This window comes from Tripterygium wilfordii, chromosome 1 (genome assembly GCF_013401445.1).
Source record: "Tripterygium wilfordii isolate XIE 37 chromosome 1, ASM1340144v1, whole genome shotgun sequence".
Lineage (NCBI taxonomy): Eukaryota > Viridiplantae > Streptophyta > Magnoliopsida > Celastrales > Celastraceae > Tripterygium > Tripterygium wilfordii.
The window spans coordinates 1,425,575-1,447,526 of NC_052232.1; the positions used below are offsets into that span (position 1 = coordinate 1,425,575).

Below are 21,952 nucleotides of genomic sequence, written 5' to 3' on the forward strand. Positions count from 1 at the left end.
TATGCACGATCAATCATTGGATTAATCTGTAGCTTCCTTTTACAGATTTTTCTCCACACTATCTACTCGCGCGTGGAACCTAATCTCCGAGACTCCGAGTCTTATACTTATGCCTCGTCTATAACTAAAGCCACTAACCCTCTCTCGCTTCTCTCTCTCGAACTACACAACACGCAGTAACGCCATTTCTGAGGGTTCTTGGATTTGAAAAAACCTGAATCATCGTTACCAGTAGCATACCCACATCTGTATTTTCAGTTTTTTATATTCCAAAACCATTTTTTTCCTCTCTATTAAAGTAACCGAAAAGAGGGAAGAAAAAAGGAGTACATTTTCCTGCCATGAATGATGAATGAATGGTCCTTTGCTTCCTTGACACCCATATTTCTCTTCCTTTCTTGAGCCTTTTTCATTCATTGCATAGTGAAACTGACCTGCCAAGCAAAGAAGCAGATATGGTTATTGTTCCATCTCATTACTCATCAATTGATTCTCTCTTGCTTGGGCACTAAAACATCTTTTACCCTTTCTTTCCGTATTCGAAAACTTCTTCTCTGTTTTTTCTGTCTGTAATTGATTGTCCCTGCCGAGGATCAAACCATACTCTGTCTGATACCACAATTCGTGGTCAAATGTCCATGAACCCATCTCAGACGGACAATGAAACAATGCATGCTCTTGATTTTTTCAAGAAATTCCAGCGATTGAAGCATTTTGAGCCGTCTTTGGTAGTTATTGGATTCTTCTTTGTCAGTGTTTGTGTGATTGGTGGATTCTTTTATTCGGATTACAGGGCTGTGGCAAAAGGGTATGTCGTTCCTGGTCAATCTGAGAGGTTTATGGGGTTAAATTTCAATGGGTCTGGCGATAACTATGAAAGGGTAGATTTTTTGGGAGAGAAGGGAAATGGGTGTGACGTGTTTGATGGGGATTGGGTCTGGGATGAGAAGTATCCGTTGTATCGGTCCAAAGATTGCATTTTTTTGGATGAAGGGTTTAGGTGCACCGAAAATGGACGGCCTGATTTGTTCTACACCAAGTGGAGATGGCAGCCCAAGCATTGCAATTTGCCCAGGTTCTTAATTTGCTTTCTTTCTATTGTCTGTTTGGTTGCTCAGAAAATGTAGAGAATGAAGATAAGATGGCATTTTGTGTTACGAAAATTTTCATTATTTATTTGTTAGGATAGAGATCTCAGGTCCTAAATTCTGGCATTAATATTGGACTCAATCCAATTGCGTCTTTTGGGTGTTGTATCGGCCTCGAAGGTTTTTCTTTTCTTTTCCTTCTCGCCTGCATTTTCTCAGGAACCAAACGGATTGATATTCTATTTGATGTGGATTACTAGATGGTATATGTGTCGTGTCTGTGACCATTGTTTTACTTTGACCTTTTGTTTAATTGTCTCTATAAGCTTAATTAGCAAGCTGTATTAATTTAATGCTTTGTGAAAATGGCAACTCGTTTTCATCACCATCTTGGCCTGCTGGCAATAAGCAGAAAATGGATAAATCTACACTTTCGTGATCAATCTGAGTATCTTTTATGTGACTGAGAAATTGATGCCAGCTTGTTTGTGCTTTTTCGTCTGTTGATAAGCTTATTTCACCCGTGAACTTTTGGGCAGTTACATAGAAGGACTGAAGACAATGACCTTTTTGTTTTATTTTTCAAATTAAACATTTTTCCCAACTTTTGATAAATTAGGTTATCTCAAAATTTGAAAAAAAAAAAAAAGTTTGAGTTTTTCACTTTATCTTTTTTATGTTTAAACAAAAGCAGATTTGATCCAAAAGTAATGTTGGAGAAACTAAGGAACAAAAGGCTAGTTTTTGTCGGGGATTCAATTGGAAGGAATCAATGGGAGTCCCTACTATGCATGCTCTCTTCAGCAGTTGATAAGGATTCAATATATGAAGTGAATGGCAGTCCAATCACAAAGCATAAGGGGTTCTTAGTGTTCATGTTCAAGGATTTTAATTGCACTGTGGAGTACTACAGGGCCCCATTTCTCGTGTTGCAGAGCCGGCCTCCTGCTGGGGCTCCAGAAAGAATTAAGACTACCCTGAAACTGGATCAAATGGATTGGAACTCTGTAAAGTGGAGAGATGCTGATATACTGGTTTTCAATACAGGACATTGGTGGAACTATGAGAAAACCATAAGAGGGTGAATTTATTCTTTCAGCTTGCTTTAATTGTTTTGTTATTATTTTACTCAGCATTTGTAGGAATGAGCTGGTCTAGTGTGTGTTCTAATATGAGCTGATCTGTGGTGCATTACTCGTAACTGAAGGATGATAAAAGTACTCACCATTTTTCTGAGTTAAATTTCTTATGGAAAGTAGAAGAAAAAGTTAATGTCTTAATTGGAGCTAAACTTTGTATGGGTCTATATCATGGTTACCAGAGAAATAGGACATGCTAAGTGGCTCCTAATTTCAATTTTCGATTACTACAGGTACCAACATAGACCTTTCAGTTGCTTATCAGTCATTTATAAATTTGGAGGGTACTCGATAGTGCCTCATACTCAATTAGCGTATTTATTTGAAGGATAATATACGTGTCTGTGAGGTCAGCATTTGAGACCATTCAATTTTTGAGGTTTGAGTCTCCTGCCACTTTATTTCTTCTCATGGCATTTCTGTAACATTCGGGGTTTATATGGTTGTGATCTTTGCTATTATATTTGCTTCTCTATACAGCTTTTTTTCCCTCTATGTTTCTCTAATATCTAGAAGGAGAAAGCATTGAAATTGTGAAAGAAATGCCTATAAGGATTATTGCCTTCACGTGCATACCAGTCCCACCAAACTTTATATTTGATAGAAAAGAAATTGCATATGGGTTGGAACATAATTTTTTTTGCCTGCATCAGTTTATCAAATTATAAGTTATCAGTAATGTGCCCTCTATAATGGGTGTTGAAGCGTATACATTATTGGTATACGAGTTAAATTAGTTTATGTTGAATGTGATTTTTTTTGATTTTAAACCTCTGACATTTATGTGTGAGTATTGTGACTTGAAGGAGAAACTAATTTTCTTGTGGTAGGGACTGCCAACTGATTCATGTTTTTCTCAGCTACTTATGTTTAACTTTGCTGGAATTTACTGACGTTTTCGATTGATTGGTAGGGGCTGTTACTTTCAAGAAGGCGATGAAGTTAAGTTGAAAATGAAAGTTGAAGATGCATACAGGAGGTCCATGGAGACCGTACTGAAATGGACGCACAGCGTAGTGAATATGAGCAATACTCGGATATTCTTCCGTACATTTGCCCCTGTACATTTCAGGTTTCTTTCAGCAATTCCTTTTCTCACCAGTTAACTAAGTTTTTTATAGGGTTCAAACCTTAATGTTTACGTTTTATATCCTACTCAAAATTTTCAAGTTTTTGAAGCTTGGGGCTACTTGAAGGGGGTCTGGAAAAGATGGAAGGGTTCTAAGTCGGCTTTTAGTATAGCTGTCAAACTATGCGGTCCTTATGCACATTGTTGCTAGATTAATTCCTGTAAAAAATGCCTACTTTTTGTGCATTTACTTACTAATTATTAGTCTTCTATGTTTTGTTGCCACTAATTCTGAAGTCAATGTGTACTTTTTTATTGAAAGTTTCTGGTTCACCTACAGTATACGGTCTCCTCGTAGCATATGTATTGCTTAGGAAGGTAGTAATGAACTGGATTTTTGTAATGCATTCTGTTATGAGGATCTAATTATTATTACATTACAGAGGTGGAGATTGGAAAACCGGGGGAAGCTGTCACATGGAAACATTGCCAGAGCTGGGGTCGTCACTGGTTCCACCCGACACTTGGACCCAGTTCAAAATAGTCTCTGATGTGTTATCTGCTCACTCTAATCCATCAGGGAAAAGAACTTTTGATGTATTGAATGTAACACAAATGACCGCGAGAAGGAAAGACGGGCATTCATCATTGTACTATCTGACTCCCAAAGAGGGCCCTGCATCCCTACGTCGACAGGACTGCAGCCATTGGTGTCTGCCTGGAGTCCCCGACTCATGGAACGAGCTTTTCTATGCACTATATCTCAAGAGCGAGGCTAACTGGACACTGAACTCGTCAAGACACGCAGCGCAGGTTTGATACAAAAGGCTGGTATTTATATGAAAGTGCAGTAGGAGACAGAACTGGTGCTAAAGGAATTGGTGTTTAGTTTCCTGGCAAGAATGGAAAGAGTTGTTCAAAGGGTGAAATGCAGGTCCAAGATACTGAGATGTTGATTGAGAGATGACCCCAGAAGGGACAGTTTTTCAACTCAAAAAAGGGTTTGGCTTTTTAGCTAGAGGAGCCTGATTTGTAAAGCTGCTAAAGCAAAATTTTGGGGGAATATAATTGATGCTGTAGGTGTAGGGTATATATACATATAAATTTATGCACATGATTGTTTTAGGTGGCACAGTCGGTTGGGAATATTGTAATTACCAAAATTTTGGTTTCGTCAATTTTGTCTTAATACCGAATGTTTAATTTTTGACCATGTGCTAAGGGCTATGACTCAATTTATCATGTTGTTGGGTGAGAAATTTTTGTGTCCACGAGCCTGATGACGTGAGTTTAGACCCATATCGTATGTCTAAAGAACAAGTTTGTATGGTGTCGTTTCTCATTTGAACAAGAAGAGGAAAGGATGCTTAATTTCGAATTTCAATACTATTAATAAGCATTAACATTTTGAATCTGTTGTTCGTTAGTGAATATTCATGTGTTGTGCTCATGTAGTTGAGGACTACATGGACTTGTAGACTAAGAGCTTGAGTTAATCATTCGGAATCCCATCAGTTTATGTTATCTCAACTACTGAGTTGTATGCGCAAGATTTGATGTGCATAATATGAAACATGTGGAGCTCACAAATTTAATTGAATTTTGTGCATCTAACTCAACAATTGAAATAACTGAAATACAAAACTGCTGAGATATTTATAATTTTTGGTCTTCCATACCCAAAGAAGTGTTCAGGATTGCTACCATGCCAGATGGTTCAAAGGCACCAATATATAAATTTTTGTTCCAACATGTGCACCAGCCCCCTCTGTATCCCTGGTGGTTGAGTCATTACGTGTGGTCTCTGAGGGTCAGGGGTTCGAGGTCTTGGTGTTTGGTGGTGGTGGTGGTGGTTTCTCTGATGAGAAATAAATTAAAAGAGGTATTTAAAAATACCTTTCTTTTTTTTCCCTGAAGCAAAACTCTACTAATTAATTCACTTGAGGCCGGGAAGCCCAAGAAACTAAAGAACTTAAATGTTCAAATCCATTGGGCCTGGCCCAATAAACTCTACAGAACCCAAAAGGCCCAATGAATGTGGAGCTATTACTGGAAGAAGAGTGCTGGGCTTTGTAAAAGCGTCAAAGCCAAGCTACTTCCTACTCAGAGTGGGAATTTCCCGTTCGGGTAAAATCACAGCGAAGGCAAAACCACCGAGCGCGGGAGAGAAAGAGAGGATTTGCTGTGGCAGGCTCGATGGCGCAGCCTAGCCGATCTAGAGATCTCGACAAGCTCCTCCTCAGGCCCGGCCTCCTTGTCGGCCCTGGCTTCGACCCCGGAACTCAAGTAAGCCTCTCTCTCTCTCTCTCTCTCATATAGACAAGCAGTTGGCGTGCCTCCTTCTTTTCTTTTCCACTCCAGTGATCGCAATCTCTTTTTGTTTTTAATTTTGGCAGTTGAGAGACGACCTTGCAACGTATGCGCGCGTGTTGGTGGTGGGAGCCGGTGGATTAGGGTGTGAGCTGCTAAAGGACTTAGCTTTGTCGGGATTTAAGAACATAGAGGTCATCGATATGGACCGCATCGAGGTCACCAATCTCAATCGCCAATTCCTCTTCAGGTACCTCTCTGTCCTCTTCTGTAGCTGTATCTGTATCTTTGTATTGTTATTTGTGGTCAATTTTACCCACCTTGTTTGGAGGACGAGCCAATTTGGGGATATGCTTATTTCTTTTGTGAACTTCAACCTAAAGCACAGTGTTTTGGGGACATTAAATAGTCTTCCAGCGCATTGCTGAAGACTTCTCTTATGATTTGAATGCATAACACTTGCTTTGCGATGAAGTAACCGTCAGTTTCCACCATACACTTTTCTTGAAGGATGAGGCAAAATATTGTCAATTGCTTGAGAGCTTGTAAGGGAAATATCTTTCACTAGTTAAGCATTTTATCTTGTCAAAGCCTGCAAGACACACTATTGCCTTTTAGAATGTATAAAAATGTGAAATGAGGGGTGACCTTTTGTGATAATAGTGTAATAAGTCCATAATTTTCCTTTTAGTCTTGTCCATTTTAACAGTTTACCGGTTGGATATATTATTTTTGTTTCTAGTTATGAATTCCTCAATCTCTGTTGTTCTTGTAGGCTTGAAGACATTGGGAAACCAAAAGCTGAGGTGGCAGCCAAGCGTGTCATGGAAAGAGTTAGTGGTGTGAATATTGTGCCGCATTTTTGCCGGATTGAGGACAAGGACCTTGAATTTTATAGTGATTTTAGCATTATTGTGCTTGGTCTTGATTCCGTTGAGGCTCGAAGCTACATAAATGCTGTAGCTTGCAGTTTCCTTGGTGTGTACTCTTTACATATTGTATTTGACTCAGTAATTTTTCTGCATTCAATTGCCCTCTTTCTCTCAACTCTTCCTGCCCATATTTTCTTTAACATTGTTTTAATTAGGCTTCCGATGTTTTGACTCTTAACGAGAAAACACAAGCTTATGTTGATCATTTTACTTTTTTTGGCAATTTAGAGTATGATTCTGAAGACAATCCACAAGCAGACACTGTCAAACCCATGGTCGATGGGGGGACTGAGGGTTTTAAAGGCCATGCCAGGATAATTATACCAGGGACCACACCGTGCTTTGAGTGTACCATCTGGCTTTTCCCACCCCAAGTGAAGTTTCCTTTATGCACTCTTGCAGAAACCCCTAGAACTGCTGCTCATTGTATCGAGTATGCACACTTAATTAAATGGGATGAGGTAATACTAATATGTGTTAGTTTGCACTTTCAAAAACGTTTCTGTTATGTGATAGATCTAATCATGACATCTAATTTTAGGTTCATAGTGGAAAGACATTTGATCCTGATGAGCCAGAACATATGAAATGGGTTTACGATGAGGTTAGTTGTTTTTGGTGTTGGGTTTGTTGATACTGATTTTCAATTGTGTTCCTCCTTCCAATACCATCTTTGTTCCTTAGGCTGTCAAGAGAGCAGAGCTTTTTGGCATTCCAGGGGTTACATATTCCCTAACTCAGGTATACTCTAAATTTAGTTGTATTTTTCTTAGTCAATTTCTTGAGGGCGCATGTTCTGCTCAATTGTGGTGTGTTTTGGCTTCTGGTGTATTTTTGTTACCTTAGTTGTTTTTATCACATTTCCTAAGAAATTTTCCTTAGCTTTTGGATGGTGGGTTCTTATTTTCCCTTACTCCTGCTGCCCTGTCGCAGGATTATTCAATTGACTGTTTTGAGGGTTCGTACTTGTAGTTCTTTACAACCCAAATTTCTTTCCTAATATTCGGATCATAACATATAGAAATTATCTTTGTTTTCAGGGTGTAGTGAAAAACATCATACCAGCTATTGCTTCTACCAATGCAGTTATATCTGCTGCCTGTGTGCTGGAAACCTTGAAGATTGCATCAGGATGCAGCAAAACCCTGGGTAACTATTTAACGTATGTCATTCCTTCTGTTTTTGCTTAGCATTAATATGAACATTGTACAATCTTATCCTCATGTGGCAACAGCTTAGGCGGTTTGATTGTCATTCTTTATTGCATGTGATTAATCAATTTCAAGTCCATATTTTCATCAAAGTTGTTTAGCAGGTAATGCTTTTAGATCTTGCATATCTTTTCATCAGTTTTTATCTTGCATATGTTTGCACTTATGGATGAATGCATTTGATTTTTCTACTTTCATTGTTCTTTCAATGTTTGTATTTACCGAGGAAATTTCCGGTACACTATATTGGTGTTGAAAATTTGAAATGCGGATTCATGAGTGAGATGCTTGTTAATTTGATTGTGAATGTTTCTCTAATCAAAAAGTGTGGCCAAAGTATTGATTATTGAATGATTTGAATTCTTTTGATAGATATAATGGCGTTGAAGGTCTCCACATCAAAGTGACTGAATTTGTCAAGGACAAAGACTGTCTTGTTTGTGGTCCAGGTGTTCTTATTGAGCTGGACACTTCGGTTACTTTACAAAAGGTAATTATCTGGTCTTTAAGAAAAAATAAAAAGAAAAAAGAAGAATGATGACCATTATGATATGCTTCTACATCATTTCTCTTTTCCCTTTTGTTTCTCTGTCTTGACTAGATTGCATGTTGGAGGATGAGATTCATTGATTCAAATATCTAGTTTCTTTCATCGAATATCGTTTGTCCCTGAGTGTAAGAAGCCAAGAAAAAGCTCAACCGTGTGATTCGTGTGACCTGATAAACTTCTGCTTTGGGTCATCTATAGCATGTGCACTTATTTATTGTTGAATTTGTTTGCAACAGTTTATTCATATACTTGAAGGGTATCCAACACTGCTTTTATCGAAAGCAAGCGTCACACACCGAGGGAAGAATCTCTACATGCAGGCACCTCCGGTTCTTGAAGAGATGACCCGATCCAACCTGAGTTTACCACTTTTCGAACTCATGGGAAGAGTGTCCAAGGATGTTGTGCATGTGACTGGTACGACTAGTAAGAATGACAAGAAAACCTCGTCTCTAAGAAAATTACGAGTTTTTTTCAAGGGAATTGATGGGGTTACGGATATGGACACTGCTGGTGGGGCCTAATTTTACTTGCCTCACTTTGCTTTTACTCACTGCAGTTCTAAACATTTCTCCCCCGGTTTTACTGTTACTGTTGAAGCCGGGTTGCATGACCTCATTGTGTTAGTGGTTTACGCTAAGGATAGCAACCTTGTCTTTCAAATTCGTTATGGTGTTTCATCCATGATTGCTTCTCAAGAAAGCACTTAGAAGTTATGCAGAGGAGCAGCTGCAAATACAGATTTTGAATCTTCTTCTATGAAAGCATGTTTGCCTTGTTGCATTAGTGCTATTAACTATTTTGTCATTATTCACGTTCTTCTGAAGCATCCATTAGCATGCATCTTCGTAATGCAATTCTCTTCCTGATTTCTTGTGGGCACATCCATGAGTGCCAACTGCACGTATCATGGCATTATAGTTTGTACCGTTTGTATGGTATCGTACTTGTTTTTAAAAAAAAAAACCATTTTGATTCTAAATTCAGTATTGAATGAACATCATCTGCATCAATTTGTGCTCCTCTTTGAACATCTGATATAGGTCTAATGGATCAAAATGTTGACACATCATACTAGGGGTGGAGGGGTAATGTGGAGGGGTGATCCGAATGATTGAATTTGTCCGATCTAGAATAAATCAAGTTCAAATATAAGTTGTGTTTAAAAGATAGGTCCAAATATAAAAATTTTGTTCCGTTTAAAGTCAAGTTCTGATTCAAACACATAAATCTTGTTCAATTTAGTTGTTTGGACCCTAATCTAGATTAAGTTATTGTCTAATTTACTTATCTGGATTTAAATAAATTGTGGTGTGGTCAATTAAGTATGTTCAAAATTCAATCCTCATTAAGGTCTGCATGTAAATATTTCGTATACATGTGATGTTGTCCGACTCGGAACTAAAATTTTTTGCCATCCACATGAAGATCCATGCATTATCTTGTTGAGCAGCCGGTGGTGTCCTGTCGCCAGCACATCAACAAACTTAGTGGACCAAATCACACCAATTATTCAAAGTTCTTGATCTATGGAGTGTGGAGAAGAGCAAGGACGTGTACCAGAAGTTTTCAATGTCTAAAGCACAATTGACAAAGTCGTTGATAGAACTGATGCACATAATTGTCCGAAAGAAACTTCATATTTGTTGAATCTCCCTCATTGACATGCCAAATTATGTAGGACAACTATTGTAAGTTAATGGCACATGACCTTTCAAAATCTTTAGAGCTAGGGTTAAAGTGTCTGCTTTTATAATTTCTGGCTCTACACAAGGTCATAGATCCTCTGCCTATCTGAGTTTCAAGGACTAGTTGCTTAACCATGTTCAATAACTACAGTCCCAAGGTACCATACTTTGTGACTTCGATCTCATTCTCCCCTCACGGGTTTTCACCCTAAATAGTTTCAAGGACTAATTAGTTAACGATGTTCAATCACTACAGTCCAAGATATCGTACTTAGTGAATTGGGTCTCGTTCCCCCCTCACGGGTTTCAACCCGGAAGAGTTTCAAGGAGTATTTGCTTAACCATGTTCGATCACTACAGTCCAATACCGTTAGATTTGGATATCAGTACAAGTATGCTATGCTATATAGCCAGTTCATTTGTATGTATTTGTGGACTATGAATTTTCAACCATACCTTGTCCACATTATGTGTGAGAATGAGAGCCAAGCAAGTCTCTTTTACAACCCAGTTGGGGGAGTGAGTGTTAGAGATATGAGTCCATCTTGAAATAGATATCTGAGTGTGGGATGTTCCTTATCTTTCCCACAATTGGATAATATCATAACACTCTTTCATGATTCTTGTGGGGTTGTGGGCCTTCTTGGCCTGATTGTCCCAACTGCCACTTGAACCCCACCACTCCACATGCACTCACACCCATTCCCCATTCCCCATTCCCTCCCTATTTATCACCCATGTATTCCCATTTCACTGGAGGAAAAAAAAGAGAGAGAAAGTGAACAACTAAAGAGTCCAAGTAACCATGGAAGTGACTATGGAAGCAGAGGATGGCTTGTTTTTTGCTGACTTAAGCAAGCAAATATCTCTTCTCATCATGGATGATGATGATGATGAGGACCCAGTTGCAAGATGTTCTTCAGTTTCTTTCCAGGTTCTTGCCTTTCCTCGTTCTTTCTTTCTTTCTTTTATGCAGTGCTCTCACGAGTATCCGATGGATTGAATTTATACGGTTCTCTCACGAGTATCCGAATTTATAACAGCTGCATTAACTTCTTCTTTTTTTTGTATATATCTAATAGGCTTTCTCCAGAGCAAATTATGCAGCAACAGCATCTCCAATCTTTCAAGAGCAAACATTATTATACAGAAGAGAAAGCAAAGGAACTGGGGTTTTTATTCCTCAATCATTGCATCCAAGAAGGAAGCAAAATAGGCAAGGAAGATTCAGTTCCCTCAACTCATCAAAATCTCAAAAGCAGCAGCTGCAACTTGACAATAATACTAGATTTGTTTCTCAAGCATCATACAACAACAACAATTCTTTTCACCTCAAGAAAGGCTTGAATTAATTCATTAAGATCCTTATTATTATGACATAATTGTTCAATATAGTTTGCAGTATTGATTCCTTTAACACAAAAGCAAAGATACATACATATAGAATTCTATGATTCATATACAAATCTGAACATGTATAGTGACTTTGTTATTTGGCGTCTTAAGGAGAGGTTCACCGGTGGTATGTTACTTGTCTAAGAGATTGAATTAGGCTCTGTTTGGAGATCCGCATAAGATAGTGTCGGTGTTTGGATTTCTTATGTATAAGGATGTATAGTACTATAGGAATTACACTATCTTAGTTAAATAAAATTATACCCAAATTCTTGGTGGTACAAGTTTATACGTTATTTCAATGTATAAGACCATATGACGGACCCCAGTTCCTCAAAATTAGCCCAAACACCATATAACATCATTAACGCATGATTTCATATTATCATATGTGGTTGCATTTTTATCATTTGAGTTATTTATAGGATAAGGTTGTACTAAGCATTTTAATGCTACTCATTATTTCATTATTTAAACTTTTACATAAGTGATAGGGATCCCAGTCATCCCAATAGTGAATGTGTCACTCCCAATGAGGGGTTGGATTGACCCAAAAAAAAAACATAGGGACTCAATTGACCATTTTTTGTAAGTAGAAGGGCTTATATCCGTTACTTATCCCTTGTTTTTTCTTATCACTTTCATGTCATCTTCATGACCTGTCTCTGATGGAGCCCCTGTGGGCTGTGAGAAGGACTGAGACTCAAAACCTGATCCCAACATGAATGAAAATTCACTGAAAATTCATGATGTAGGCCATTGTCTAAGTATTTGTTAAAGATCTGGTTAAGGGAATATTTGGTTGTCATTGATTTAGAATAAAGAAGTTGGCTTTTCAAATCTACTACTTGCACAACTTGATATATATAATATTGAGAGATGGATGGATCTTATCTTCTTATAAATGGGGTTAACACAGTTGTTCTCCATATCATAAAGAGATATACATTGCTTCTGAAAAGGGATAACATGTAGGCAGATGGAGACCAGCTCAGATTGAAAAATCAATCAAAAGTTGCAATGCAGCCTTTGAAAATTGAGTTTTCATTCTAACATTATCATTCTAATAGTGAAAAATATTCACTGGTTGCTTAGCACCACATCATTTAGCTGACATTGTGAGCATGTTCTATTGAATACCCGACATGTGGGGACTTTAATCCAAGTCACCCATCTTCATCAACTGTTTATACTAAATTTTCCATTGCTTTTTTTTTCCCAATTTTTTCAAGAGACCCACTGAGAGTGCGGAGTTAAACTTCAAGAAGCTCGAAGGGAATGAAGAATAATTGGGATAGTGATGCTCGGTGAACTCCATGACCAGCAATAGATTGCCAGAAGAGAATCGGATCTTGACTGTCGCCAGCAAGTCGGATTCTTTTGTACTTATGTTCGCTGGCGGCAACTGTTTAGAAGTAGGTCAATACCAGTAGTTGTCGGAGGAAACAACGGTGGGTGGACTAAGTTTTCAGCTCAGATTACAGGGCAATGACCTAGTCGACGGCCTTCTAGTATTGTTTGTAGAAGTGGTACAAGAGACAGAGGAGGAGATGGCGGTTTCACGACGCTTTTTGTGATGGAGCTTTTGTTTAAAGACACCACGTGTCAAATATTCAGTAGAACATGCACACCACATCATGTGAATGACGTAGTGCTGAACAACCACCGGATATTTTCTCTATTCTAAGGGCCTTTTGGGGCAAAGGCCGTTTTATTGTGTTTGGGCTCCCTTTAAATAGTTAAAATGGGCCGAGGTTGGACTACGTAACGTCACTACAATTCCTATCTGTTTGGGCTTAGCTTAAGACTGATTAATAAGCCCATTGTCATGTCGCGATTGGCTCGTATTTCATAGTTCACAATCACATACAAGACAAGATCGTCCGGCACTCTGGCTTGCTTGCTTGCTATTCGATGATAATGTCCGTTGTTTTGCTCCATAACATTTCACTCCGGAGACTCGGGGCTTGTGATCCAAGCCAGTAGAAGAAGAAGCTCCATCAATGGCCGACCAGCACCTCTACTACATATTCCTTATACTCCTCTTTCCTCTATCTCTGCTCTTATTTCTTTACGTCGTCGTACGACCCCGTCCGGTTAAAATCCCAATCAAGGACCGTCACGTGTTCATAACCGGCGGGTCTAGCGGCATCGGCCTCTCCCTGGCCCACCTGGCCGCATCGGAGGGGGCACGTGTCTCCATTCTGGCCAGGTCCCGAAATAAGTTAGAGGAAGCGAGGGAGGGGGTCCGTCTTGCCACCGGCAAAGAGGTCGCGATTTTCGCTGCCGATGTGAGGGACTTCGAAGCGGTGAAGAAGGCGGTGGAAGAGGCAGGACCTGTTGATGTGTTGATTGTGAATCAGGGGGTTTTCGTGCCTCAGGAACTCGAGAAACAGGAATTGGATGAGGTGCGGTTCATGCTGGACGTCAATCTGATGGGGAGCTTTAACATGATCAAGGCTGCTTTACCTGCCATGAAGGAGGCCAGAAAGGAACGTGGGCCCGCCTCAATCGCTCTCATGTCATCACAGGCCGGTCAGGTACCAGAAGTTCTTGATCTTCAGTTAATCCGAGCGTATTTGGTGCGATATTAGTAGTTCTAGTGATGTAAATATATGGTGAAACTAGGAGAACTCAGTGATTTTGTTGACATTTTTATTGATTTTGAAATCATTTTTCTGGTAGGTTGGTATCTATGGATACTCAGCTTACTCAGCTAGTAAGTTTGGGCTGCGTGGTTTAGCAGAAGCACTGCAGCAGGAAGTCATTGCGGATAATATTCATGTTTCTCTTATATTCCCTCCGGATACTGATACTCCTGGTCTAGAGGAAGGTATGCAACACAATTGTTACCCAGCCCCCTTCACCGCTTGACTGCTTTGTAGTACATTAATATGTATATCGCTAGTGAGAAGATTTCATTAAGTCAGCAGCTTGAGTGAGTTAAATTATAACGGTTTCTTTGTGGATTTTATTTGTATGTTTGATGACTGGGGGTTATTGAATTGTATGTTTCTGGTGCTGAACTGAAAGTCCCTGAAGTTTAAGCAGTTTGGGTGAAGAAATTATTCTTGCACAATTTTTAACAAAAAGTGAACTTGAAGCCAAAGGAACTTTAATTTTGCTATTTTGATCTTCTCATATTGAGTAATTTTTATTTCTTCGCTTGGTCGTGAGATTTTACAAGTTTGGAATGTTATTAATTGACTTTGATGATGAAGACAGATAAACAAAGTCCAAATTGACCTTTGGTTCTTACTTTTTCTACATTTATTCTTGACACAATATTTTCATAGGAAAAACTTGAATCATATCATTGACGTGTAGATTGCGACAATATATATATATGGGAAGATGTGCTAACTATTTCACCGGACAAGAATATTGCAGTAGTTCAATATGTGACTTCAAGAGAGTAGTCTGTAACTCTTAATGCCTTTCAAGCATTTCCAGTTTTAGTTTTGAAGGATCTTGGTTTGGTTTTTAACATAACCCATTAGAATCAATATACTCAAGGTTGCGCATAATGCAGAAAACAAGAGAAGGCCACCACTCACTAGTATAATAGCTGCCTCCTCTGGTGCAATGAAAGCTGATGATGTTGCCAAGAAAACCTTAAATGGCATAAAATCTGCTTCTTTCATTGTCCCCTGCAACTTTGAAGGATTATTGCTTTCTATAGCAACTGCTGGTTTATCCCCTCAGAGATCATTCTTGATGGCATATATTGAGGTGGTCGCTGCTGGTATACTACGCATTGCAGCTCTATGTTTCCAATGGAATTGGTATGGAAGTATAGAGAAGTGGCATGCACAAAGTAGTAAGTATCTCAGAAAATGATTCTCTTTCAAAAATTTTATTGGATACGGCATTAATTTTATGACTCACCAATCTAGCCTTTTATTTTTCGTGGCCTGAGGCTTCATGTTATGTGATGATTGGTTAATTTCCTGACTCAAGAATTGGTGAAGTATTTGGATTATATGGAGATGTGTGTACCTTAAAATAGGGTCATATTTCTATTACAACTGAGAAAACTTTGAATTGCTGCTTTGTTGGTAAAGTGGTCCAAGAATTGTTAAACTTGGTTTTCCCCTGATATATTCATAGGTTCCATTTCATCTATATAATACATCAACATTTTGTTGTCTGGAAGACAACTCACAATTGAGTTCTCTCATTTAATAATGCCATTTTAGACTATCTGAATGATGTTTTGCAAAGTGAGCTCAGCACAATCTTATTATGGCTTCTCTGTTCAGTCTAGTTTACTGCCTGTATTGATGTGTGCTAAGTTTGCAATTTTGCATGTGATTTTGATTTAGTTTAGCTCACTTATGATTTAAAAGATCTTATATGCCACAGACTTATGATGTAGATTCCCAAACTTAAAACCTTTTCATGATTGTATCTAGGGTTATAACAATCGTATTATAGAAACTCTATATTCCTGCGACCTGCTTCCTGCTTCCTGCTTGATGGACAGGGTGTAATTCATGGTGTAAGTCATAATTATCTGTTTTTATGCCTGGAATTAATCCGCAAATTCAGAGATTGAAAATTTCATCTGGTTTCTTTATGTGGTAGGACTATCCTAGAACTCACTGGTGCTGGTTATTGGTGCAGCAATTTCCTGATAGCATCTGTTGTTTTTGGCAATACTCTCAAGTCTTTTCTCCTCATGCTGCTGCAAGGAGAGTGTTGGAGTTGAGTTCTTGAGCTGATGTAGCAAAACTGGAGCGCTCTCTCACAGTTTTCATGGCTTTGCATCTAAACCATTAATAAAGATGCATCAAGAAGGAAATTGACTGCACACCTGGAAGAAACTCTGGTTAGCTTCATTTGTGTTTAAGCTTGTATGCTCTCAGAGATCATCCATCCAACAGCAGATTTTTGTTCTTTCTTTTCTGCTTTGGCAGTCCCACCCAACGGAAGAACTTCTTACAACTTTTGTACGCGATAAAGTTGCATTTTCGTAATCTTTTTCAGCTGTTGACACAAGCTAGAAAATTTTGATAATGGGCTCCAAAAGCCCATTTTTACAACCCAATATCTTGGGCCTACTGAACCAATTGACAACAGCAGCCTCAGTCCATTCAGGTTGGATGGCCCAAAATCGTTGTGATGGACCCTTTGTAACATCCTCGTCTACCAGACGAACGTTTATACATACTTTCCAGGATCATCCATGCGAACCGGTAGTAGTTTCAAGTAATAAAACGTTATATTTTTACCTATAACAATTATTTTTTACGAGTTTTAATATTTGAAAAATAGAGAGAACGGAAATGGTACCTGACAGACTTTTCAACAAGAAACATAATGAAAACTCAAATCAGCAAATGAATCATGAAATTTGATTATTTTTTAAATTTCTTTTGAAATGTAATGTATGTTGAACTCTTTAAAATATTGGCAGGGAATTAGGGATCAAAACCCAAGACAGAGAAAGAGTAAAAGACAAGCAGAGCTGAGAGAGTCGAGATGGGATACATTTTTTGTGGGCATTGTTCTTATGAACTTATGAGGCCTGGTATACATTTATGGGGTTGGACCTGATATCTTTTTTCACTGGATGGGCCAGACCTCCAGTGAAATACAATGCATCTGCCTCTGTGTATGTGTAAATAATATAATAAGGTATATTCGTGAAATGACATCTTTGCCTCTCTGTAGTGTATCAGACACAGGGTGTAAAGTGCAAAATCCAGAAAGTATTAAGTGCTATAAATATCGGTTTTAGGGTTCTTGAGGGAGAATAAGAGAGGCGGCTAGGTCTCCTCCGAAGTAGATATACACAGAAGTTGGCGCTTGCTTGCGCCTCCTCTTTCTTTCTTTCTTTCATGGTTTTGCAGATACACTCTTCTGTTTCATCTTCATTTCTCTTTAACATTCTCTGGTTATGGTAGTTGTAATTTAGTTTTTGTTTTCCATTAGAAAAAAAATAATACTGTGTTTGTTATCTGGAATTGGGAGGGCAGAGAGAGGTAGGTGTTGTATTGTAGTGCATTGGCCTCTCTCCATTGCTAAGAATTTTCAATATTCTCCTCCAAAATTAATTGCATAAGTTTAATGCTTGCACTCCTCCTTATATGGATTTTGCAGGTTTGGCTCTTGTGTTACAAATTTTTTTCCCCCTCAACAAATCATTTATATTTCAGATTTAAAAAAAAAAAAGATCTTGGATTGTCAAAAAAAAAAAGGCTTTGACATGCTTGTTTGATATGATGCAATCTAATATGGTTTTGAATAATATCAACTAATTTCCATGTTACAAAATCAGTTGACCTAATTTATTAACATTTAAATTAGATTTTGGCAGGTTTTTATCTTTAAATTTTTTCAAACTTAAATAAGGATGGTCTAGCAACCAAAAAAAAAAGAAGAAGAATAAAATGTTAAAAAGGAATAAGTACTTGAGTGATAGTTTTGTTGGTGAATCTCTTAAGGTTTGGTTAACCATATGGACTTAGAAGGTTCTGAGCGGTATGATTCTAAGTTTGATTTTAATTAGAAACAATATCCTCGTGATCATGGGAGGGTGGATTTTGGCTCAATTTATCATGAAGAAAAAAATTCTATGTGCGGGAGCGTAATGACCTGAGTTTATGACTATTGGATGTTCAAAGGATAAATTTTTATAGTATCGTTCTCTACTTCAAAAAAATATTAAGAGGAATGAAGCTATAACCCCACCATAAATGGTTGAGTTAGTGTGGGATTGAATCCTTTTAATTGAAGGTCCAAATTTGACTCTTTATATTGATACTTCACCAAATACTTTGAGATAAGGAACCTATCAAAGTACACAAAAAAAAGTTGCACTGAACCAAACTGTTTTGCTAAGAAAAGTAAGAAGAGAAGGAGGCCCAACTGCCCATGGCAGTTAAGACCAAACTATTGGGCCCACAGTTAACAGCCCAAAGAGCTGGATTGGATCCTTGCCTTGTTGTGCAGTTTTGACCGGCGCTTTATCCGGGCCTAGAATGGGCCTGTGCGGTACCATATGTATCAGAATTCAAAACCGTGGGCTCCGTTTGAAGTTTGGATCATACACGGTTAATTATAAATAACCACCTTTTTTCTGACGTCGTCTCCTCACTCCGATCATTGTTTTGTGAGTCGATAATGACTCTATTTTGTAAAGCGGTTGTTGTGATTTTCAACACTAATTCAAAATGACAAAAATGGGCCGAATTGAGAACAATCTGGGCTCGATTTGGTTGCCCCTTATCCCATTGAATTAGTTATGGCCCAATAAGAAGTTTACGTTTCTAGTTCTTAAGGCCTTCTTTTTCTTAAGTAAAATTGTTAGAAGGCAATTGGTGTGGGAATCTTAACAATTATGAAATTCGTAACTCTAATCATCAAGAGAATACACTATCTTTGTCGCAAGAACAGCAAAAGTGATTTCTCGTAGTTAATTATTAGATGTACTACTTTCGAATGATTTAATTATTGATTCTTGGGCCATTATAATCCATAGCAGAAATTGTGATAGTGAATGCCACTATATCACCAAATTGAGGAAAATTAACGTTAAGGAAATTAGGTTGACAAATTGTCTTTCTTTTATCATACTTTGATTATTTGTGAATATATGGTGGTTGCAAAAGATTATTCGTATGGTGTTACGTGACTTCAAAAGCGGGTCGGTTGAGCACTATACGTCGACGTTTTGGGTCAATAAGCTGTAGACGGCGTCGTTTGGCTCGATCAGGCAGCTTCCAGTTAAAGAAATACAGATTACAGAGCGTGAAGCCTACAACTTCTTTCTCTGAATTTCTCTGCATCCAGCTGCAGCAAGTGCAACAATGGTAGCTTGGCAGCTCTTCATTCTCCTTCCATTGTTCCTCTTTTCCATTCTCTCGACAAACAATCTAGTCAAATGTGATGGTAAGAATCTGCTTTTTTTTTTTGCAGTCACTCATTCCATTTGAACTGATTGTCAAGATTAACTTCTTTCCTTCAGATTTTTCAGCTTATGGGTTTCATTCTATTGTGTTTTACTCTTGGGTCTTGGTATCGTTGCATCTTCAGTATCTTTGTTGAACTGTACATCTGGTACTCAGGTTTTTAGTTCTTGGGACTTGGTTTATCAACTGAGCTTGATCTGGGTATCGTTTGTTTTTGTTTGAATACGGTGCATTCTTAGATTTGATCCGATGGCTTTATTTATAGATTTGGTAGCAGCATTGTTTTGATGATTATTGTGGTTTCTAATATTACCCATTTCTTCTATAGATCTAATAATGTTTGGGATAGATTGCACTAGAACATGGTAGTAAGTGTAGAAAAAATAGGTGAAAGAAGAGACTTCCAAACCATGATCTTTGGCTTCATACTTTTCAGATACCTTATCTAATCGTTTAATTCAAGAACTTTCATGATGTTAGATTCTAGGAAATGAAGGTGTTGCGAACTCTTATACTTGCTAGAAATTAGGTAAATCTGTAGCTGTCGTCCTAGGTCAAGCCCCATTCAATGTTCCAAATTTATCAGGCTAAATTTGGGTTACTGGTATTGCAATTGGAAATTTGAGTATCCTGTTATGGTGTTACCTTCTTGCATCGTCCTCATATACTTCTTTCTATTTTGCTTGTCTGTAAAACAATTTGAAACTCCTTGGGTTGTTGAGTTCATAAATAGGTAATAACTTCTCCACACTAGCTAAGAGTCCAAGACTAATGAATCTCGAGCTTTAAGTTGAATCTTGTGGGTGTGACCGTTCCAGGTTTTCGGGCATTTATGACGATATACCCACCAAGCTTACTTGTCTGACAGAACTTTACAAGAAATTCTAAAGTTAACCTGATTATTGATCGATTTTTTCTATCGAATGGCCAAATCTACCAAAGTCACTTTGATTAGAGATGAATTCATTTCTGTTACTTCTGAAATTTCTTACATCAGCCCAAACTTAATTGAAGATGTCCCCCTTAAAATGGTTGTTCCTAACTCTGAAGACCCAAGGCGGTTGACTGTTTAAATCAAACCCATATTGTTGCCAAATATACCTAGGAATGGTTGACCTCACTTAGTGGCTAATGCTGGTTATATAAATGGGTTGTTGGCAAGATCCTTGTTGGAAAAGCCGTCACCATTTAGCATTTTCTTTCTTTCTTTGAGCTCGTGTGTTTGTTTGTGGATGCCTGTGTGAATATCTTAACAATTAGCACCCGTTTACTTCTCCAATTTGCAGATGCAGATGCAGATGATGTTCTTCTTCAAGGCATCAACACCTACCGGGCATCCCTCAACTTGACAACACTAACAAAGAACGACAATGCAGACTGTCTTGCTGATGAAATAGCTGACCAATTCAAGAACCAACCTTGCACAAACACAACAGGTGCTAACACAGTACCCGGCACCGAACCTCAGCTTCCGAACTACCCGACACTTCTAACCAAGTGCCATTTGAATGTCTCCAATACGAGGGATGGCAATGTGATGCCTGCTTGTGTTCCCAACCTGATTCCGAGTCTCGTGCTATCCAACTTCACACAGTCTCTGTACTCGGATAGTCTTAACGATACCAAGTATACAGGAATTGGCATTGGTTCTGAAGGTAACTGGATAGTTGCTGTTCTCACCACAAACACACCGGAAGGGAGCTTTGTGACATATAATGGAGCCAGTTTCATCAGCATGACTGGTGTGTTATGCCAGTTGCTCTTTTTACTCATAATTTCTTTCTTATTGTTGTAAAGCCTTGAATTTCACTCAGTGTCTTTGGGTTAGGGGGGTGCCACTTCCTTTAAATGGTTCGTTTATCCGCATTTGAATTTGAATTTGAATCAGGTAGGCATGATTTAATGGTGGTTCTTGTTTGATAGACTGTATTTTTAAAAGCTAAATACTACCTTATAAGTTGTTTGGTCAGCTTTCAAGTGTTTGGTTAGTTGTAATTGTTTAGTGAAGTTTATAACTCGTTATTTGGTGAAGTTTATAGCCGACGCTAGTGTAATTTTCAATGCAAAAAATCAAACTTAATATACCAATTAAAACAAAAACATCTACATATGAGTAATGACTATCAGGTAATCATGTATTATGTCAAACATTTTTTGCCAACACAAATCACTTAATCTCATTACAATTTTGAACGTTGCCTCACCTCATCTCGAATTTTAAACATACCTATAGTCAGGGTGACAAAAAATCGATTTCAGGTCAGACATCACGTGTTTACGAAAAATTTACATGTGTTGAACCTAAATTTGGATTGAATTCCGTACGTACTTAATTGACCAAACCAGGATTGATTTAAATATGGACAAGTAAATCGTGTAATAACCTAATCCAGGTTAGGGTTTGAACAAATAAACTAGACAAGATTTATGTGTTTGGATTCAGACTCGGTTTTAAACCGGACAAAAATTTTGTGTTTGGACCTAGATTTCGGATATATAACTTGTGTCCAAACTTAGTTTAATTCATATTGAACAAATTCGGTCATTCAGACTGACATAGTTTTGCCACCTCTAACCCATATACTGCACTCCAAATCCAATAAGATTCAATGACAACACACAGACGAAATCGTTTGTCCATATATAACAATTGG

At 38.2% G+C, this 21,952-nt stretch overlaps 5 protein-coding genes and 1 non-coding gene across 10 annotated transcripts; all 6 read left to right on the forward strand.

Moving 5' to 3' along the window:
• Nucleotides 1-129: 129 nt before the first annotated feature.
• LOC120000828 (protein trichome birefringence-like 10) lies at nucleotides 130-4,509 on the forward strand. Of its 2 annotated transcripts, none has more exons than XR_005468665.1 (4): nucleotides 130-1,075; nucleotides 1,783-2,169; nucleotides 3,141-3,674; nucleotides 3,740-3,880. XR_005468665.1 is itself a non-coding variant. In XM_038848987.1 (4 exons), the coding sequence occupies exons 1-4, from the start codon at nucleotides 633-635 to the stop codon at nucleotides 4,113-4,115; spliced, it is 1,365 nt and encodes a 454-aa protein (XP_038704915.1). In that variant the 5' UTR covers nucleotides 132-632; the 3' UTR covers nucleotides 4,116-4,509. The 2 variants fall into 2 exon arrangements, 1 of the variants encoding a protein (XP_038704915.1); XM_038848987.1 differs by having other exon boundaries at nucleotides 132-1,075; nucleotides 3,141-3,299; nucleotides 3,740-4,509.
• An 862-nt stretch (nucleotides 4,510-5,371) lies between these two features.
• Nucleotides 5,372-9,135, forward strand: LOC119981082 (NEDD8-activating enzyme E1 catalytic subunit-like). The gene is made up of 9 exons (XM_038824421.1): nucleotides 5,372-5,582; nucleotides 5,693-5,856; nucleotides 6,382-6,584; nucleotides 6,767-6,999; nucleotides 7,080-7,142; nucleotides 7,223-7,279; nucleotides 7,579-7,700; nucleotides 8,122-8,239; nucleotides 8,536-9,135. Exons 1-9 carry the CDS (start codon nucleotides 5,493-5,495, stop codon nucleotides 8,821-8,823), a joined length of 1,338 nt encoding a protein of 445 aa, XP_038680349.1. The 5' UTR covers nucleotides 5,372-5,492; the 3' UTR covers nucleotides 8,824-9,135.
• A 1,388-nt stretch (nucleotides 9,136-10,523) lies between these two features.
• LOC120001849 lies at nucleotides 10,524-11,663 on the forward strand. Its single transcript, XM_038850349.1, has 2 exons — nucleotides 10,524-10,921; nucleotides 11,070-11,663. The coding sequence occupies exons 1-2, from the start codon at nucleotides 10,793-10,795 to the stop codon at nucleotides 11,337-11,339; spliced, it is 399 nt and encodes a 132-aa protein (XP_038706277.1). The 5' UTR covers nucleotides 10,524-10,792; the 3' UTR covers nucleotides 11,340-11,663.
• Nucleotides 11,664-12,437: 774 nt separating this feature from the next.
• On the forward strand, nucleotides 12,438-16,363 carry LOC120003397 (3-dehydrosphinganine reductase TSC10A-like). Of its 4 annotated transcripts, XR_005469340.1 has the most exons (5): nucleotides 12,438-13,922; nucleotides 14,068-14,215; nucleotides 14,915-15,202; nucleotides 15,798-15,883; nucleotides 16,009-16,363. XR_005469340.1 is itself a non-coding variant. In XM_038852389.1 (4 exons), the coding sequence occupies exons 1-4, from the start codon at nucleotides 13,386-13,388 to the stop codon at nucleotides 15,978-15,980; spliced, it is 984 nt and encodes a 327-aa protein (XP_038708317.1). In that variant the 5' UTR covers nucleotides 12,438-13,385; the 3' UTR covers nucleotides 15,981-16,363. The 4 variants fall into 4 exon arrangements, 3 of the variants coding, with proteins under 3 accessions (XP_038708317.1, XP_038708308.1, XP_038708301.1); XM_038852389.1 differs by lacking the exon at nucleotides 15,798-15,883 and having other exon boundaries at nucleotides 15,970-16,363; XM_038852380.1 differs by lacking the exon at nucleotides 15,798-15,883.
• Nucleotides 16,364-17,407: 1,044 nt separating this feature from the next.
• LOC120004396 lies at nucleotides 17,408-17,509 on the forward strand. Its single transcript, XR_005469525.1, has one exon. It is a non-coding gene; the product is annotated as a small nucleolar RNA snoR98 (small nucleolar RNA).
• A 1,196-nt stretch (nucleotides 17,510-18,705) lies between these two features.
• LOC120004275 (uncharacterized GPI-anchored protein At5g19250-like) lies at nucleotides 18,706-21,309 on the forward strand. Its single transcript, XM_038853606.1, has 2 exons — nucleotides 18,706-19,278; nucleotides 20,585-21,309. Exons 1-2 carry the CDS (start codon nucleotides 19,197-19,199, stop codon nucleotides 21,091-21,093), a joined length of 591 nt encoding a protein of 196 aa, XP_038709534.1. The 5' UTR covers nucleotides 18,706-19,196; the 3' UTR covers nucleotides 21,094-21,309.
• The last annotated feature ends 643 nt before the right edge of the window (nucleotides 21,310-21,952 follow it).

What these genes read in the sequence shown, in the direction of transcription:
- LOC120000828 (XM_038848987.1), top strand. Translation starts at nt 633, where the DNA reads ATGTCCATGAACCCATCTCAGACGGACAATGAAACAATGCATGCTCTT. An exon ending in AAGCATTGCAATTTGCCCAG is followed by an intron (nt 1,076 to 1,782) that starts GTTCTTAATTTG and finishes AAACAAAAGCAG; the next exon opens with ATTTGATCCAAAAGTAATGT. An exon ending in TTTGCCCCTGTACATTTCAG is followed by an intron (nt 3,300 to 3,739) that starts GTTTCTTTCAGC and finishes ATTACATTACAG; the next exon opens with AGGTGGAGATTGGAAAACCG.
- LOC120003397 (XM_038852373.1), top strand. Translation starts at nt 13,386, where the DNA reads ATGGCCGACCAGCACCTCTACTACATATTCCTTATACTCCTCTTTCCT. An exon ending in TGTCATCACAGGCCGGTCAG is followed by an intron (nt 13,923 to 14,067) that starts GTACCAGAAGTT and finishes TTTTTCTGGTAG; the next exon opens with GTTGGTATCTATGGATACTC. An exon ending in TACTCCTGGTCTAGAGGAAG is followed by an intron (nt 14,216 to 14,914) that starts GTATGCAACACA and finishes CGCATAATGCAG; the next exon opens with AAAACAAGAGAAGGCCACCA.
- LOC120001849 (XM_038850349.1), top strand. Translation starts at nt 10,793, where the DNA reads ATGGAAGTGACTATGGAAGCAGAGGATGGCTTGTTTTTTGCTGACTTA. An exon ending in GTTCTTCAGTTTCTTTCCAG is followed by an intron (nt 10,922 to 11,069) that starts GTTCTTGCCTTT and finishes TATATCTAATAG; the next exon opens with GCTTTCTCCAGAGCAAATTA.
- LOC120004275 (XM_038853606.1), top strand. Translation starts at nt 19,197, where the DNA reads ATGGTAGCTTGGCAGCTCTTCATTCTCCTTCCATTGTTCCTCTTTTCC. An exon ending in CAATCTAGTCAAATGTGATG is followed by an intron (nt 19,279 to 20,584) that starts GTAAGAATCTGC and finishes TCCAATTTGCAG; the next exon opens with ATGCAGATGCAGATGATGTT.
- LOC119981082 (XM_038824421.1), top strand. Translation starts at nt 5,493, where the DNA reads ATGGCGCAGCCTAGCCGATCTAGAGATCTCGACAAGCTCCTCCTCAGG. An exon ending in AATCGCCAATTCCTCTTCAG is followed by an intron (nt 5,857 to 6,381) that starts GTACCTCTCTGT and finishes TTGTTCTTGTAG; the next exon opens with GCTTGAAGACATTGGGAAAC. An exon ending in TGAAATGGGTTTACGATGAG is followed by an intron (nt 7,143 to 7,222) that starts GTTAGTTGTTTT and finishes TTTGTTCCTTAG; the next exon opens with GCTGTCAAGAGAGCAGAGCT.